The sequence below is a fragment of the Mya arenaria genome, chromosome 10, assembly GCF_026914265.1.
Source record: "Mya arenaria isolate MELC-2E11 chromosome 10, ASM2691426v1".
In the NCBI taxonomy this organism is placed as follows: domain Eukaryota; kingdom Metazoa; phylum Mollusca; class Bivalvia; order Myida; family Myidae; genus Mya; species Mya arenaria.
Genome location: NC_069131.1, coordinates 22,337,476 through 22,356,495, shown reverse-complemented (window position 1 = coordinate 22,356,495; position 19,020 = coordinate 22,337,476). Strand labels below are relative to the sequence as shown.

Here is a 19,020-nt window from a genome sequence, read left to right as displayed (position 1 = left end):
GATGCTATGCGTACCACAGATTTATCATTATAAAACCTCTGATGAATGAGAATGTCAGATTACAAATACAGCTAGAATTGAAGTAGATTTGAGGATAAATAAACATGAACATATGTTTTAATCCTGCTTTCAGAAGGAGACGAAAGATGTTGACATAACGATCTGCAGTGATGAAGTTCCGACATTTTGAGTTCCGCCTGTTTCCTAAGCTCAGGTCAAAGAAGAAGAAACGACAAGGAAAATTGTGTAATTATGACTTTCCAAGAGATATTGGGCTGGACAAAAACTGTAATTACTCGGCAAACAGTTCCTATGACAATTACGGCGTGGACACCAAATCGGCGGACACAACAAATAATGACTTTGTGTATCACAGAATGAACAGCTTCGCCACATGTTACGAGCGATTAGGGCGCAACGAATTGCTTAATTCCACTTACGAAACCCCCTTACCAGAAATACGAATCAACGTAGATACTTTATGTCGTTGTTCGCAATGCGAGTATAATTACACACAAAGCAAAGGAGAATATGGACCGTATTCCGAGATATATTCTGCGCATGCGCACAACAAAAGTCCCGTTTGGAAGGAGCTGGGTGAGGATTTCGGGACCCCAAATACACTGCCAAAGATAAGGACTAGAATAAAAACAAATCCCTGGCTTCCTTCGCCAAAGACCACACCAATCCCCACACCTACAGGTACAAACTCACAGATTGACAGTTTTTGACTTTTGTTTTTAAAAAAAGATGTCTCAGAATCAGCTGATTTCTTTTTGCATCAATGCCTTGAATTCAGTATAAGATAACCCGTATTAAAATAGATCTTAATTGGTAATCTCTTAAGTTATCTTTATAAAAACGTTCGAAAAATGGAAATTTTCCTAAAGCGTTCGTAACGCGTTTAGCCAAAATACATCAATTTTGACCATAAAAAGGAAACACTGCCATCTAATTTTTATTTTAGCTTCAAATAAGACTGTTTTTTCGGACATTTATTTCAAGTTGGCTCACTCCAAGACAAAAAAATAAAACCAGTTAAATGTTTGAGCCTTCCATCGTTTAAGACGATAAAATGGACTGTCGGAGTATGGTCCCACTTATATATTCATATACAAATGTTATATAGAGTACTAAATCTGTTGTTTTTCAAAGAAACATCTTTCTATCCTAAAATCAGGTTGATAGTTTGAACCATAAATGTTCTGCCATATTGATTTTTTAAACATTCATTTTCATAGAACATAACTCCGCACAAACGTTTTTCTTTTTGCAAATAATAATGGTTACTTTCACGACGCGATAGTCCCTTGTTATAATCATAGACCTGTACCATTATGTGTACAGTGCTTTTTTAACGAGGAACATGTTGATTGCTACCTGGCAAACCCTTAAACCTTAAGCCTTTTTTATTTTTTGTCTTGGAAAGAGCAATTTTTTTTGCGTAAATATCTGCATACCGATGATAAAAGATCAGATTACATATTTTCATATTTCCGTTCGAAAATAAATGTTTTATGGCTAAAACCGACACAAACGGTTTAAGAAAAATGCATAAAACATTTTTTTTTTATATTAAATATAAAAATATGCGATCTTATTTTTGTCAGCAGTCTTATATAACTGGTTTCCATGCATTTTCGCAAAATTGGCTCGTTCCAAGACAACAAAAAAGTTGTTAAAACGTTCAATCTTTGAGAGTGCAGCTTTAAAACAAAACCAGTTTTATTACCGGAGTTGGTAAGGTCACGGACCTATTTGATAAGGTAGCTAGTTTTCTCTATACTTATGTGAAAAATTACAGAGACAAACTCCTTCCTTCTACAAACCTGTTTCCCAAAAATAATTTGAAAAAAAAAATTGCTCCACCAGGTAGTGTATTTTTGTGAGAAGGTGTGTCGAAGTCCGCATTTAAGAAACTACTCTCTTAATCAACATCTGGTAAAAGTACGAAGGCGGGACTCTGTAAGCGGCGTAGACTGTACTATATTTTATTTAAAAGGGTGAGGAAATATAAATGTAGCAAAGTTATCTTTGTTAATAGTCTTCATTCAAAGCAAAATATTGCCTTCCGCCGAAGCATTTATGACGCAATTTATCGCGTGGTATACACACACACACAATACTCCAATGTTTGCTTGACATTAGACATCCGGTCAATGTCGATCCTTTTGTTCGCTCATTAGGACGAATATTTTCAATTATGAATTGCTTGTTTAGTATGTATGAACATGGTAGTTCTTTCACTGAAATGGTCATTAGCAGGCAATTTTGTGAAATTATGATATCTTTCCTCGAAGCAAATATTTGATGGCCGCAAATAATTGTATTCTATTGTTAAATCGATGACATTGCTGAGACTATACTTGGGAATTTTGCCACACCAAATTTATGAATAAAAAGGCATGACACAGCAGATAATAAGAGACATACAAATGTGTGTTTATCTACCGACACTTTTGATACTATTTTCAAAATAGTGAATAGTCATTAGCTATTATCCGAATCAGAATTGAGAAATAGTTCATGCCCTTTGACATAATTCATAAACAGTTTTAAGAACTAAACAAATATTAGCTTTAGCTAATGGTTTGGGGGTTACAACTGAATAATTGTGTTGTTAACAAAATCATAACATAGTATTACATTTTTTGTTTCAGATATATCATCATCCTTTCTGGACTGCAGAGAAGACGTCCCGAGTCTTTACTTCCTTCCTATGTCTACGAGTAAGCGTCCAAAAAGCTCTACTAACATTGCATATGCTTCACCCTCTTTTTCTGATGTCAACCACATGGACGAGGCCAGCCCTCTTACCCTGACTTGTTCACAGCCAAGCCTAAATGCTGGATTCAGATCAAAAATGAAACGGTCACATCACCTAGATTTACGATTGCTAGACGACAAGGAAGTCATTGACAAAATGTTTAAATCGCCAAAGTTGTTTAATTATGAAACGGACGTTTCCAATTCGCCATCACCCACCAGAAAGATACCATACAAACCAGATATGTGCAGTTTTAGCTTCGATTTTTCATATGAAAACGCGGTAGATGATTTACTTGAAACCGCTACACTTCCAAGAGATGACACATTTGAGTCACTTAGTGATGAAGTTGGTTTAACTATCAAATCGTCAAAAGATGACTTTAAGGATACGAGCAAACATAATCTTAACAAATATCAGAGATATAATAAAACTGAATCCATAAACATCAAACAATTTGCTAGTGAAGAAAACATAACTTGGTCACCAGATTATAAACTTGATGTCACTTTCGATGACACAGTAACAAACAACATGCAAACGTCAATCGACACAGGGTACGCAAGTGAATGTAAAGAAAGTGACTCTGAGTGTATGTCTACGCGTGACGACCTTGACACCACGAACGACCACACAAGCGACATTGATCTGGAGTGGGACAATGAACCAACCACTCAGATTCTGATTCTGGATTCACCAGTTACAGCGATTCCGGCGGCTCTTATACCGATCAATTTATCTAAACCATTTGCTGTTCAAACAGAACTGTTCAATACAATGTCAAAATGTCTTTGCGGGCCAGAATTCCAACATTCCAATAGAGCTGATGTTATTTTAAGAACAACAACGACACGCACACGGGCTTCTAAGCAAGTTCGAAGGAGGTCAAAATCTCTCGCTGATTTGGATTTAAGCCTTGAAGAAAAGGTAACCTTATTGAAAGAAGAGAAAGTATTTGTTCAAAAGAAAATTCAGGAATCAATGAATGAAGACCATCGGAAGGGAGACGATGATGGATTTGAAAATAAACTTATTGTCAGACCGAAGCAAGAAAAAGAAAACAATGTACTGAAAACATTGCGAGATTTGAAGATGCGACTAGAGAATCAGAGTGTCAGGCTGCAGACGAGCTATAGGACAATCTTGTCGCTGAAAAACAAGTACAAAAATAATGAAAACATTAACAATGTTTAAAGAAAATATAGACATTGTCAAGTAGTCTATAAAAATGAGTCATGCATCTGTTTAATTCCCCAGGTTCAGTAGCGTCTATAGCATCAGTCATGAACTGCTGTAAGAGCATGTGTGTGAAATGCAAATCATTGAAGATATTTGTTAAGTTACTTTATAGAAATGGAAAAAACAAATTTGTTCATTTTGAAAAAAAAGCTTTAGAATGAAAGTTAAGTTTCAAGGTTTGGATAATGATTCCTTAGTTCATCTGAAATTCACTTAGTAATAGTTATATCCCTCTAATTAATTGTATAATAAAGTAATACACATCGTGTCGGGCGAACATCTCTATATAAGCGCATGAGCAAACGGCTAGTTAAGGCTCTATATAAAATCACCTAATGACTAAATGTTAATTTAGCCGTTGTTTAAGCCAGATGCGTTCCAAGTTATAAAATCAGAATCAGTCCGGCGATCCCATGGAGGAGACATAAGCGGGAACACTAAAACACACTTATGATAGAACGAAGGGATTGAGAACGTTGGCAATGTCAACAACTTCATATTAAGGTCCTAAATGTATGACTCATTTCTGTGGAAAAGTAGAATAGTAGTGTCGTTCATACCAACTTTTTTATGCCGTCATCTATAAAACGTTTACAAATGGTTACCTGTATTATATAGTTTGACATAGTTGCTCTATATTTTGTTTTAAAATAATTCGGCTAAAATGCAAATAAAAGGGATTAAACAATTTGAAGCTGCACTCTCACAGATTGAACGTTTTAACAACTTTTTTTATTTTTTGTTTTGGAACTAGCCAATGTATGCGAAAATCCATAGAAACCAGTTATATAAGACTGCTGACAAAAAATAGATCGCAGATTTTTATATGTACGTTCGAAAATTGATGTTTAGTGCATTTTTCTTAAACCGTTATGACGTCTTAAACCGTTATGACGGTTTAAGCCATAAAACATTAATTTTCGAACGGCAATATGAAAAACTGCGATCTGATTTTTTTGTCAGCAATCTTAAATCATTAGTTTGAAGATGTTTACGCAAAACATTTCTCTTTCTAGGACAAACAAAAAATATATATATATATGTAAAAACGACAAATCTGTGAGAGGGCAGCTTTAAAGCCATTATGGGACTATAAATAAATTGCTAAATTTTCATCCCAGCAAGCCTCCTATTTTCCAAGGTACAAAATTGGTAAAATTAGTTGAGTATGTTATGCAATAAATACTTATTGAAGTGTTTTTTGTGAAACCTTGTTCTGTTTTGATACTGTTAACAAACACCACCTTTCTTATAATTCCATTCAAGTTCCTTAAATTATAACTACAAACTACTTTTCAAATTATGTGTAAAAGGAACAATGGAAATACGAGGGTTGTTCCAGAAATACTTAATCTTTGTAATGTATACATTCCTTAGTCTGCAATTATATTAATTCCACATGTATGTCTTCGCTTGTGTCAATTAACTTGTTTGTTGTTCATATAAAATATCATTATTATTATTATTATTATCATGTGAAATGTTTTGTGCAATATTTTATTTAATAAATTGTTGTTTAAATCCAATTTGCTTCATTACATTATAACCTTCCACGTGGCGTGAAACACCGACTAAAGTTTTATGAGATATATAGAGAGAAAACAAGAGGCTAGTAAAAGTAACCTATTAAACAGTTGGTGTTAGCATTTTATTTCTTAAAGAATGTTTCAGCTACATACCCTCTGTAGGAAGGCCATACGTCTGTCAAAGGAGCCATTCAATCTAAAATTGGTCATGGATTTTATTTTTTAGTTCATATTTAAAAAAAATGAATGTGTCTAAGATATCATCCAGAAAAAGCTGTGTACACATTTTATGAAAATTTGACGAGGATATTTCCCCCTAACATTTGACCTAGTGACCATATTTTTACCTAAAGTGACCAATATTCAAAACTGTACAAGATAACATGCAGACAAGTATTCTGACGAAGTTTCATAACCATTAGATAAACAACTATTGAATTTATGACGGGAATATTTGTTTAAGATGTAAATTAGTTACCATGTATTTAACCTGAGATGACCCCCATTCATAATTGTTCAAGAAAACGACAACATACAGACAAGAATTGTGAACAAGTTTCAAATCAATTGGTCACAGCGCTTTAAATTAATGACATGAATACAAACTTTAACGCATAAATGTTGACGACCACTGCTCGCTCGCCCAACCATAAATGCCTGGTTACCGTCATTTTGTAACACGTATTCTTTCTTTGAAAAATCGAGTTGGGACAATCTCTACTACTGTACAATATTCTGAAGTTAAAATATTTCAACGCCGAGTTTAGGATTGATCCTGAACTCTAATAACCTTGAATAATAGTTGATCAAGGGATATAACTCTAGCAATATTTTTCCAGAGTAAGAGGTTATTTCTCTTGGGTATGTTAAACGGTACAATTTATGGACCACATCAATGTTTTCGCACGACATTGCCAACGGCCATATAAAAGCCGGAGATATCAATGAACAATATTTAAACATTAACTTCAATTCCTTAAATGAACTGCCTTTCGCCAATTGCGGTTATCATCCGATGACATCTTCGGATCGCAATTCATCGCATAACAAGATACATACAAATTGTTCATCTTGTTATTGTTTGTATTGTCTCAGCAAGTTCCGTAAAACATAGATCAACATTTTAGAAAGTGTTAATTTATGATATGTTAAATGTATTGTTGTCATTTATAAGTGTTTCAATTTTACATTTTAAAGTGATTTCAAGTGGTTGATTTTTTCCCGCGTTATTATGACATCATTTGATAAACTGTTTCCGGTTAGAGTCGGGTCGTTCCATTTACTGAATGTGTAAGAAAGGATTACTGAACGGTTTTCTTAAATGAAATGAAGTATTGTTTTAACAATTCTTGAATAAAATAATGAACTATTGGTGTAAATATAAGTAATGAATTGCGGGTTTGATGTCATTATCGGGGATATGAACGCAATTGGGCAGACGCGCAGTACGGGACTCGGGAGTACGCCGCTGAATCCACGTGACTTTGACAAAAAACAACAACAAAAACAACAACAACATAAGCCAAAGTTGCAGTATGGGTACTTGACTACATGATCCTGCCCATTTTCCAGCACCCGATAAAGCACCTCAGAACGCCTAGAATACGCCATTGTTTTCAAAATTTTCCATGGGGCATACCCCCGAACACCCTAGCACATTCATTAATCCACATGAATAGAGGGCTAGCTACGCCCCTGATGTGTACATGCCTGTGTAGTTATATCACGGACCTATATGCGGTTTATAGGTCCGTGGTTATATATTTGCCATAACAACCAAAATAAACTTCTGACAAAACAAATTGATCCCTTGCCTCTAATGGCCCTTTATCAACATATGAACTTATATTTATATAGTTTTTATTCTCTTTTTGAGTTATGCCAAAACCAAGTTAAAATGTGTTTTTATTATTATCGTTGCCATAGCAACCACCTCAATATTTAATCGACAAAAATAACAGCATAATTTCTCATTGGCTTCTTTCTACATACCAAGTTCCATGAATGTATACTGATATATTAAATATTTTGAGTTTTTACAGACAGAAACAAATAAAATGATTTGCATAATCTCCTAATGGCCCTCTATCAACATAACAGGTTTGATTTACCTGCTTTGAATACTTCTTGAGCTATTGTAGGATCTATTCAAAAAGTGGTATTTTCACCAAACTCTGCCATAGCAGCCAATCTTTGTCCAACAAAATAAAATGACTTAAATAACCTTCTTAAAACCTACAGTATAGTGAAATGTCTTTCCTTTTAGGCTAAGTACTGCTCTTTAACCAGTACATGTATATCCAAAAACTAAGTTTCATCAACTTGGATTGTATGCGTTTTGAGTTATTACAGAATACTGTCAAACCGGTGTTTTCACTATTTCCGTTGTCATCCCAACCTCAATTATTGATCAACAGAAATAAATGCTGTTCTTATTCTCCTTATAGCTTTATATCCATATACCCCAGTTCATTCCTCTATCTTGTATACTTTCTCCAGTTATTGCAGGATCCAGTCAAAGCAGTATTTTCACTTTATGAAGTATTATTGTTTCCATAGCAACCACAATTAAGAGTAAGATATATAAAATGCAATGCATCATCTCCTAATGGCCCTTTACCCACATGCAACGTTTCCTTATGCTAGCTTATTTTACTTTCTCCAGTTATTGCTCGATCCAGTCAGAGTGGTATTTTCACTATTTGAAGTATTTCCATTTCCATAGCAACCACAATTAATGTCAGACAGAAGAAATGCCACGTCTCATATCCTTATGACCCTCTATCAAAATACCAAGTTTCATTACCCTACCTTGCATATTTCTCGAGTCATTGCAGCACCCACTTCACAGACATAGATGGACGGATGGACCAAGGTTAAAAAAGACTAACAGAGACCCTTCCATATCAGTTTGGCAGAATTTTAATCAGAACAAAAAACAAAATTATTATGCTGACTCTGTTTCAACAAAACATACCACTGTTAGATTCAAACTTTCATTATTGTAACATGATGAGACAAGTTTAACAGTATAATGGTCAAACGGAAACAGATTGCAGTTTCAATGTGCATACCTTGATATAAAACAAAACACATGCTTATATGTTACACTAAAACATTGTCATCAAGTAGCATGTCTACGCAGGCAAAGAACACTGTAAGGACAGGAAGAGAACTCCGCCTTACACGAATGAAAGGGGAGAAAAATGTTTCTCCATTGGGAAATTTTTCCATCAAAAGTGATGTTCTTATCTGACTTTAACAGCAATATATATGTTTGATATCAAAAGTAAAGTTCAGATTGACACCTACAGAAAAATGCTGATTTAACATCAATATCTATGTACAAACACTAACAAGTAATTCTTTTGACATCAAAAGCAACATCTAATTGGACATCAATAATAATCATTTGTCAAATTGATATCAAAAGTACTGCCCAAATGACATAATTAGCACATCAAATTAACAAGTATAGCAATGTTCAAATTAGAACAAGTACAAATCACCTTTTCTTGATAACAGCAACAATTCAAGTACTAGTATTTAACATCAATAATACCCATTTGACAAATTGACATCAACAGCAATGCTCAAATTTGACATCAACAGCACTTCAATCACTTGGCAACATTTGTTCCATTACTAATGTATTCAGTTTATATAAATAACATTTATTTTTTTCACATCAATGAAAACATGTACACAATAAATTCCTATCGCTTTTCAGTCACTTGCCATCATCAATGATTAGCAATATACTCATTGACATCACTTATACTTCACATCCATAGCATTGTTCCATTTTCACATAACATGCCAAGTCAGTTCACTCGACATTAAAACACATTCAGCTTTTAATATTCATTTGACATCTACAGTTAGATACAAATGGCATATACAGCAACGTACACATGACATTTACAGCAATGTACACATGAAATTTACAGCAATGTACACATGACATCACAGTACTGCACACATGACATTTACAGCAATGTACACATGACATCACAGTACTGCACACATGACATTTACAGCAATGTACACATGACATATACAGAAATGTACACATGATATCTACAGCAATGTACACATGGCATTTACAGCAATGTACACATGCCATCTACAAAAATGTACACATGACATCTACAGCAATGTACACATGGCATTTACAGCAATGTACACATGACATCTACAGAAATGTACATATGATATCGACCGCAATGTACACATGGCATTTACAGCAATGTACACATGCCATCTACAGAAATGTACACATGACATCTCCAGCAATGACATCAACAGGAATGTACACACTTCATTTGCAGCAATATACACTTGACCTCTACCAGAATGTACACATGACATCTAATGGAAATGTACACATGACATATACAGCAATGTACATATGACATCTACAACAATGTACACATGACATCACAGTAATGTACACATGACATTTACAACAATGTACACATGACATCATGATCAACAGCAATGTACACATTACATCTTCAGGAATGTACACATGATACCTACACATTAAGTCTTAATCATCAGTGCATCTAGAGATCACATGATTGAACAGTCTCCTTGCTCACTGTCAGAATCATCACTCCATAGGTCTTCTGAGGTGACGCTCTGTGAAGCTGGATCAAACAAGCTCTTCTTCACTTTGCAATGAGGGCAGTTTGCATGACAAGTGTGAAACTCACTGGATATCTTCCCTGGACACATTACTACACATGCTAAAGGCTTTGGAATGGGGGCTATCTGCTCCCATTTGGCTTCACTGGGATCAAAGACATCAGCATAGTTAATAGGTCCATCGTCTGTGTCTCCCCCAACTACATAGATCTTCTTCCCAAAGGAACACCGGGCATACATCCTTCTCATTCTTTTCAGCAACATTGACCCATTAGAGCGCAACCATTTGCGCTTCTGAAGGTCAAATCTTACGAGGGTCTCACCCTGACTTCCAGGATCGGCTTCAAAATCACACATATAAATCTCATGCCCAATAGGAAGTATTTCATCAGCTCGACATGACCCCCTTGAGAAGTTTTGAAATCCTTTCACTTGTCTTCCTTTGGTGTCTCGAACTAGAAACCTCTGCCCAGTATTTCGGCCATTCAGCTCATCAAGCGGGTTGAATATTAATGAACAAATGTACCTATTGTCAGCTATGCATGAAGACACTGCTGCATCTTCCTTTGTCTTAAAAATCTGCGTCCTGGAGATGATATTTTTCAACTCACTATCATAATATGTAGCACATACCACAACTGAGTTAACGTTGCTAGGCGGCAGAAAGCCTTCAGAAATGATGCAGAATTCATTGGTTTCTTTTAACGCAAACATGCTGTGAACATCACTCCCTGAGGGAACACTATCTGTGTCCTCAAATGGGGTCAAGTGAGAGGACCAGTTCCTTGCATTGAGATCATACTTGTATACTTTTATCTGCCCTCCTGTGTCCTCGTAACGCCATCGTTCAACAATGAACAGAGCATCATCCTTACAGTTCAAAGAGCACGTAACTTCTGTGCAATCAAGAGTGTACGGGATTCTCGATAATTCTATCCATCTATCTTCTTGTATCAAGTATACAAACACAATCTTGTTAAACCTATCCCTTTCGTCCATCCCACCGACCAAAAACAGAACATCAATAGTAGAAATCTCTTTTATAATCCCTTTCTTCAGCATTTGTACTATATTTCCATACTTGTTAAGGCATTCTGGTGAGGACATCACATGTGGACAGGATTTCACTTCATTGGTTAAGAATTTAAGGGGTATTTTCGTCAAGTCCAAGGAGGAAAACAGTTCAGCGAAATACTTGGTGCGTTCTTTAGGATCCAGATCAACCCATTTTACAATAAAATTGAAGAGAGAAATCCTAGGTACATAGCTCAATGCTGGATCGGACACAATATCCAAAAGAGAGTCGGGCGACAATTCAAAGGCCTCTGGAGTGTCCATAACATCAGGTAAATGTGCCCTCATGAATTCTAAGGCTTGTGAATAAAATTCAATATTGTAGGAGCCGGAAAGCAGGCACAGGGGAACACAGTTCTTAATTGTCAGCTCCGTATTGCGCAGATATCTGTTACAGTCAGCTTTGAGATCATCTATTTGGAGGTAGTCGGCAACTTCCAAAATATCCTTGAGTTTTGAGAACTCCAAATGGATTTTTCCAGTATATAGGTATGTCAGAGCCATTTTAATGCACTCTGGTTTACCTATGCCAATATGAACCTTCCCTGAAATGTAAATAATTGAATCATTAAAGTGATACTTGTATTTATAATCATAAGCAGGTGTGTGTGTATATAACCATATAACAAACATAAAGTTTGAGTGATAAACCTTCAACTACTTACTAAATAATGCATTTAAAGAAAATATTAGTTACTTATAACAGGATTGCAAAGTTCTGTGAATTTAAAAGCTAAAAACACACTGATATTAAATGACTCGTGGGTCCCAAAGGATTTACTGAGATCAACAATTGTTTCATAAGTAAGAAAATATGTGTTTTTTCATCTTTCTTTAAATTAAACATGGTATCCTCCATAAGACCCAATGTTTTAGCTATTTAATGCTCCCTTTCAGTAAATTAAAACAATTGCAGCAATTGTGGTACTGCTTATTTGGGAATAAGCGTGCATCTTTAAATATATAGAGGATAATCGTTTGTTCCAGTGTAAGCTCTTTATATATTTCACTGAGTGAGTGCCAAAAGCTATAATTCACGAGTAGCAAAGCCGAGAGTGAAATATATACTTTTGGTGTTAACAAAGTGAAAATATTGTGATCTTACACTGCAACAAACAATTTCTATTTTTAATAAATGCCTGTAGATAAAGAATTTCAAATGACATTTTATTGTGGTTTTCAGGAAATTCCCCCAATTTTGAGCAAACATTAAGCCATTTTGAAAATGACGTAGTAGAAATTGTGTCCAAGCCTCATATATACATTGATGTTTGTCTTGAAATTGAGACCCGTCTAAATTTTCAAAACAGTGAATACTATAAAATTGATATTTTTACTGATTTAAACTGATTAATCTCAATAAAACGCTGGTAAACATATAAAAAACCTTTTTTACATTGGCTAACTAAAATCTACTTGACTGAAAAGGCATTGCAAGAAGGTTTGCAACTGAATCATATAATTATGTGTAGATTTTAAAGTTCATTTTTTCTTTTATAATTTTATATCTATGATTAATCCACATGGCCATATAACTCTCTACTGACAACACATCATAAAAAGTATCATCACGCAATGTTAATGAAACATACAGTTTGTGCGTCAATGAAATGACATTTATCATGCAATTATGCGTCTTTTAAATTATTTAAACCATTAACGTATATATAATCAAATACTTTTAAATCTGGAATGTCATAATTAACACATATGGATTTTTGAAGGTTTTGTGATTCTGAAAAAAATCCATTTTCAGTCGAATACAACCTCCCAAAACAAAACACAGTACTTATAAACTAAATGCTTTATATCACATTAAAGGAGATGGTTACTCTGCTACCAAAATGGAAATAATTTATTGGAAATGACATTGTTTTCTATTCCTCTTATGCAAAGGATGGCAACAGATGAAAAGTCACAAAATAGTCCTCTTTGTGTTCAAACAAACTCTAATGTGAGATACACATTAATTGAACTAATGACAAAAATAATTCATGGCTTGATAAACAGGGTGAGGAATCACGTGACTTAAAAGGGTTCTCAAATGGGTCACTACGGGTCACAACCTGAACCAATGAAAATAACAAGTAAGTAACATTAACACTAAATAACTTTTTTTGACAGTAAAGATAAGAAAATATTTCTTAGCTTAATATAAAATACTTTGCTATCTTCTGCTTCTACAGATGTGAACTATTTTAGATTTGCTTGTATTTCAATGATGCAATTATTGGTCAAATTTTCAGCATTGCATCTTTCTACAAAGTTAAAATTACTGTACCGGTACCGAAAACTTGAACCTAAGTTCCTAAATAAATCATGGGCCATAAATTTGTATTTATGATGACATGGTGTTATGTAACCTAATTGTAAGATGGTCCTCAATAATTGTGTGAAGTATTAAGTCAATTGAATGAAGGACATAGAAGTTATAAGTAAAAAATCAAATTTCGCAGAAAACTTTAACCTGACAAAATGACACACTTAGTCAATCAGTAGCCATAATTTGTATTTAAAATAATATTGGGTTTTGTAACTAAACCTCATTATGTGATTTTGTCTTGAACAACTGTGTGAAGTATTTAGTGAATTAAATGAAGGTCATTGCAGTTATAAGTGAAAATGCCATCATGCACTACTACTTTAACCGGACTCAGATGCAGACACAGAACGCCAGGGGAGAGAAGTAAAGCCTCCTTATTCCTCAAATAGTTGAGCTAAGAATGTATACACTTGTGCCTGATAAATATTTGGTTCAAAAAATCAACATTAAAATGCAAAGCGGCATGACACAATATATTATGAAACTAACAAGCAGAATTTGTATTAAGCTTCATTTAGTTTAAACTTATTTAATTTTACAACAATTGTGAAACAAGCTATTGCAACTAATATTAATCACTCTTGTTGGCACGATATTGCGTGAGAGTGTGGTCTTGTGGTGGAAACCTGAGTACCAGGGGGAAACCCATTTGCCCGACTTGGTGACCACAAACCAAACTCACTTGCATCCAGGCCGGGAATCGATCCCGGGTCACCTAGGTGAGTGCACTTATCACTGCGCTAACTGGCCAACCTAAACTTTTCTTGTCGATGGATATGCTACAGTGTTTGAGATTTCCAAACTTCTGAGTAATTCAGTCAGTAATCAGCTTGCGATACAGCAGTCAATTTAGCTAAAATAAATGTGTATGAACTAACCTTGTTCCTTTTCCTGTAAGCCACTGCTGTATAATGACTCAAAGTATGCGCTGTAGACCAATACACAGGAATGAGCTTTCATCTCCTCAAAGTTCTCCTGAAATGTATAATGGCTTAAAGTACATGTATTCACAGAAAACCAATACACAGGAATGAGCTTTCATCTCCTCAAAGTTCTCCTGAAATGTATAATGGCTCAAAGTACATGTATGCACAGAAAACCAGTACACAGGAATGAACTTTCATCTTCTATAAGTTCTCCTGCAATGTATGATGGCTTAAAGTACATGTATTCACAGAAAACTAATACTCGCGAATGAGCTTTCATCTCTTCCAAGTTCTCCTGAAATGAATAATGGCTTAAAGTACATGTATTCATAGGAAACCAATACTCAGGAATGAGCTTTCATCTCCTCAAAGTTCTCCTGAAATGTATAATGGCTCAAAGTACAAGTATTCACAGAAAACCAATACACAGGAATGAGCTTTCATCTCCTCAAAGTTCTCCTGAAATGTATAATGGCTCAAAGTACAAGTATTCACAGAAAACCAATACACAGGAATGAGCTTTCATCTCCTCCAAGTTCTCCTGAAATGTATAATGGCTTAAAGTACATGTATTCACAGAAAACCAATACACAGGAATGAGCTTTCATCTCCTCCAAGTTCTCCTGAAATGTATAATGGCTTAAAGTATGTATGTATTCACAGAAAACCAAAACTCAGGAATGAGCTTTCATCTCATCCAAGTTCTCCTGAAATGTATAATGGCTTAAACAACATGTATTCACAGAAAACCCAAACTCAGGAATGAGCTTTCATCTTCTCAAATTCCCCTGAAATGTATCATGGCTCAAAGTACATGTATTCACAGAAAATCAATACTCAGGAATCAGCTTTGATCTTCTCAAACTTCTCCTGAAATGTATCACGGCTCAAAGTACATGTATGCACAGAAAACCAATACACAGGAGTGAACTTTCATCTTCTACAATATGGACCTTGCTGTTCATTTTCATATTGTCTCTGGCAACATGTGTACCAAGTTTCATCTGAAGATATTGACCCATTTTTTATAGAATACTGACAACCTTGACACCTAGGCTTTGACATTACCTGAACTATTTTTGTTAATGAAAATTAAACCAAATTTCTTACAATTTCTTAAAAAAAATAACTCCAACAGTTTTTTTTACCTTGTCACCAAATGTGATGGTGACATCGCAAAACTCTGACTGAGATGTCATCTGCTCATAAAGAAGCCTCATAACTGACCGGTTCAGAGTCACTGAACTGTCCATATCCCTGGAGATAGGCTGAACCGTTTTTTTGTCTTCACAAAAAGACATTCTAAGCACTGAAAAGGAAAAATAGCAATGGTACGATTTAATGTAAAACTTACAGATGAGGTATATTATTTAGTAGTGCGATTGTTAACATTTTAAAACACATAATCACAGAAAAAAAAAGTTAATTGGAGAGGAGTGGGTGTGTGGGGGTAAGAACCATCCGCCCGGTTTGTTCAATTTGTTTCAGCAATTATAACATTAACATGCTAACATGCCAGTCAATAGCGAACATGCTAGCACAGTTACTTGGTATTTGGACTGCATTTCTGGCCAGTCGAGCTACCTGATTCGAGCGATTGGTCCCTAGGGTGATCTCTTGGGCTGAGAATCATAAAAAATGTGTTTTAATACTCTATGATACACATAATAAACAACAACCCACTTTTAGTCGTATATTTTTACATATTAAATATTTTTAAATTTCATACAATCTTTATTATTCACAAGTTAAGAAGGTTAGCAGATTTTGGATTGAGACATATGTATGGAAACAAGCTCGGATCTACAAGATTTTTTCAATAAAACAACTGTATACATCGCATGCATGTTTAAAAGGAAGTTATCTCCAAGGTGCAATCTCTCAACAAGCACAAACTAGTAGTGTTTTCGCATTTTTTAAAAATAATTCTGCCAAGAATACTGTTTAATTACCGACTCACAGATCTTCGCCAGTAATTTTGACCATGCAAACCGGCCGGACCCAGGAACGGGAACCGGGGATATGTTTAGCTTGTGACTGGTACCTGTCTGAGCGTAGAGCCAAAGAGCACATGCCAGGTTCAGCCCTTGTGCATACTCAAAAGTACTGGCGAAGATCTGTGAGTATGTGATAATGACCCGGACGTCCGGGATTATCCCGGAAATCGTATCTCTGTCACAGAGTCACGGAGGGTGCATGTTTGTCCCGGAAAGTCATAATTAAAAAAAAAAAATCTCGGAATCGATTATCTTAATTTTACCAATGCAAGTCAGCTATTTTGCCTGTCTGGGACACTGGTCGTAAAACACAGGACATGTTGACACTAATCCGTTAATTGGTACGTGTGTCCTCGAGGTCATCGTCAATCACCCGATAATTGATCTATTGGCCTATTGTTGTGCTAAATGAGTCGGGGAGGGTTCTTGTATACAAATTCATTATTTTCATATGGATTTGTTTGGTCTTATGAATGATAGCTTTAAATTGATGAATTGATATTTTTCACACATTTTACCGACAAACAAGCATAAAGGTAAGTTCAAAGAAAGTGACAAAAGTGCTTTGAACTTTTTTTCGAACTATCGTTGTGTATATTATTCATATCTTGGATTATCATTGGCTTTGTGTGTATATTCAAAAGTGGTGTTTAGTGTAGTGTGGACAATGTCCAAACGTCCGGCAGATTCTACGACTTAGGTTGGTATGATTATAAAACGAAATAAAATTGAGACATATGTGCGGAGGCTTGTAGAGTGTGTAGTTGGTCCTGTTAGTGTATGTTCTTCAAATGAAATACATATTACACATAGAAAATCTATTGTTTTATTTATTCATTTTTATTAATTCATGCTGGTATGATTATAAAACGCAATAAAATTTAAATCCTTCAGTTGATGTTCTTGTTCAAACCCACAAATATCATGCCCTGCAGAAACCGCAGGTCTTTCTCCTGACGTGACAGACACGTCTCTATCAAAATCATATGCATATCCAAACGGAAAAAAACTCATCGACTGGAAAATCTTCTTGATCGTCTGGAAAATATTGTGTGTCATAATTTGCAAACGTTTTAAATGTGATAAAAAATAAATATTTTGTAACGCATGTTCTCAAAAGCGTGGGAAAACAGGTGCCCGAATAGTTGTTTATTTCCTGTTTTGATGAAACCGAAAGTAGACTGCATATTCTCCTGGTTAGCACTTCATTTAGAGCCTGGGAAAATATCTGGTGGTTTTATTTTTTCAAGAAAATGCAGAAAAAAACAAACCATGTCAAGAAAAAAAATGTCTTAGCAGTCAAAATAGGTACATTTTACCGATGTTAAAAACAACTAAAATAGCCCAAGATATGCTCTAGAATGCACCACAGACGTTCCCCATTTAAAAAAAAATCCGGGGGGGGGGCATGCCCCGGACCCCCCTAGTGTGCGTTGACATTATGAAGAGTGTCCCAGAATCGACCCAAGAAATTATCACATGTATGCCAAAAATGCTGTCCAAATACCAAGTAAATGTGCATGCTAGTGGTATTACGCCGATCGTGGGTCCTAGCCAAAAACCAGGCGCCTTTTAACTACGAAGTTTACTTTGATAATCATGGAAAATGCGGTTTACTTTAAAAGTAATTATTAAAACGATTTATACCGCGTGATGTGTACTGATGTAGCAAAATCCGGCAAGCGTTCCGACTTAAATAATTTGGCTATGAAAATGGCAATTATTAAACTAAGGGAGGCAACTCTGTTATCAACATGATATTATCCGTATCGAATTACGGACACTACGGACCATGGACATTACGGACCAGACATTACGGACCAGATTTGGGACACTACGGACCAGATTTAGGGACATTACGGACCAGATTTAGGGACATTACGGACCATCTTCGGAATCTTACGGACCATGATTTAAACATATTATTCACTTTTTAGTTTTTAATTTGTTAATAAATACTTGAATATGAGTGCTCAGTATGACATTATATCTTCCATAAAACTGTGAAAAATCCCGTGAAGTTCGAATAGATCAATGTTTCAATATAAAATCTTGTGAAATTCCAAAAGGTGATAAAGACCAATGCATTTATAACAATTATGTGAAAAATAATGAACGAAAATTGAAAGATCGGCAGTTAAATCAGTTAAAAGCAACAGAAGAAATATTTTCCAAAACAGTTTATTTCCCAAAATAAATCGAGCAGAAATATTTTCCAAAACATTCGGATGGCGCGGTGGTTTGCATGAACACCTCTAGAACAGTGGATACAACGAGCGCAAAGCATACTTATAGATCTATTCAGTTTTGTGGCAGAGGATATTGTGAAGATGTAAACCTCAACTCTTGCTTTATATTAAATAAAGGATGTGTATTTGTTGAAATTCTTGCAAAGTGATGTTTAAAACTGGCAATTTCTGTTGCCTTAATTAGTGTTTATTAGTTATAATTGTCCCGTAATTATCGGCGGTATATTACAAAAGAAACAAACATTATACTGACAACCTTTAATTGGCTA

The 19,020-nt window shown here is 35.2% G+C and overlaps 1 protein-coding gene across 1 annotated transcript; it reads right to left on the bottom strand.

The window, feature by feature from the left end:
* Nucleotides 1-8,447: 8,447 nt before the first annotated feature.
* On the bottom strand, nucleotides 8,448-18,214 carry LOC128205261 (kelch-like protein 38). Its single transcript, XM_052906783.1, has 4 exons — nucleotides 18,150-18,214; nucleotides 15,654-15,814; nucleotides 14,458-14,554; nucleotides 8,448-11,801 (listed from the first exon to the last, which is right to left on the bottom strand). The coding sequence occupies exons 2-4, from the start codon at nucleotides 15,804-15,806 to the stop codon at nucleotides 10,108-10,110; spliced, it is 1,944 nt and encodes a 647-aa protein (XP_052762743.1). The 5' UTR covers nucleotides 15,807-15,814; nucleotides 18,150-18,214; the 3' UTR covers nucleotides 8,448-10,107.
* Between the last annotated feature and the right edge of the window lie 806 nt (nucleotides 18,215-19,020).

What these genes read in the sequence shown, in the direction of transcription:
- LOC128205261 (XM_052906783.1), bottom strand. Translation starts at nt 15,806, where the DNA reads ATGTCTTTTTGTGAAGACAAAAAAACGGTTCAGCCTATCTCCAGGGAT. An exon ending in CCATCACATTTGGTGACAAG is followed by an intron (nt 14,555 to 15,653) that starts GTAAAAAAAACT and finishes TATACATTTCAG; the next exon opens with GAGAACTTTGAGGAGATGAA. An exon ending in CTTACAGGAAAAGGAACAAG is followed by an intron (nt 11,802 to 14,457) that starts GTTAGTTCATAC and finishes TTTACATTTCAG; the next exon opens with GGAAGGTTCATATTGGCATA.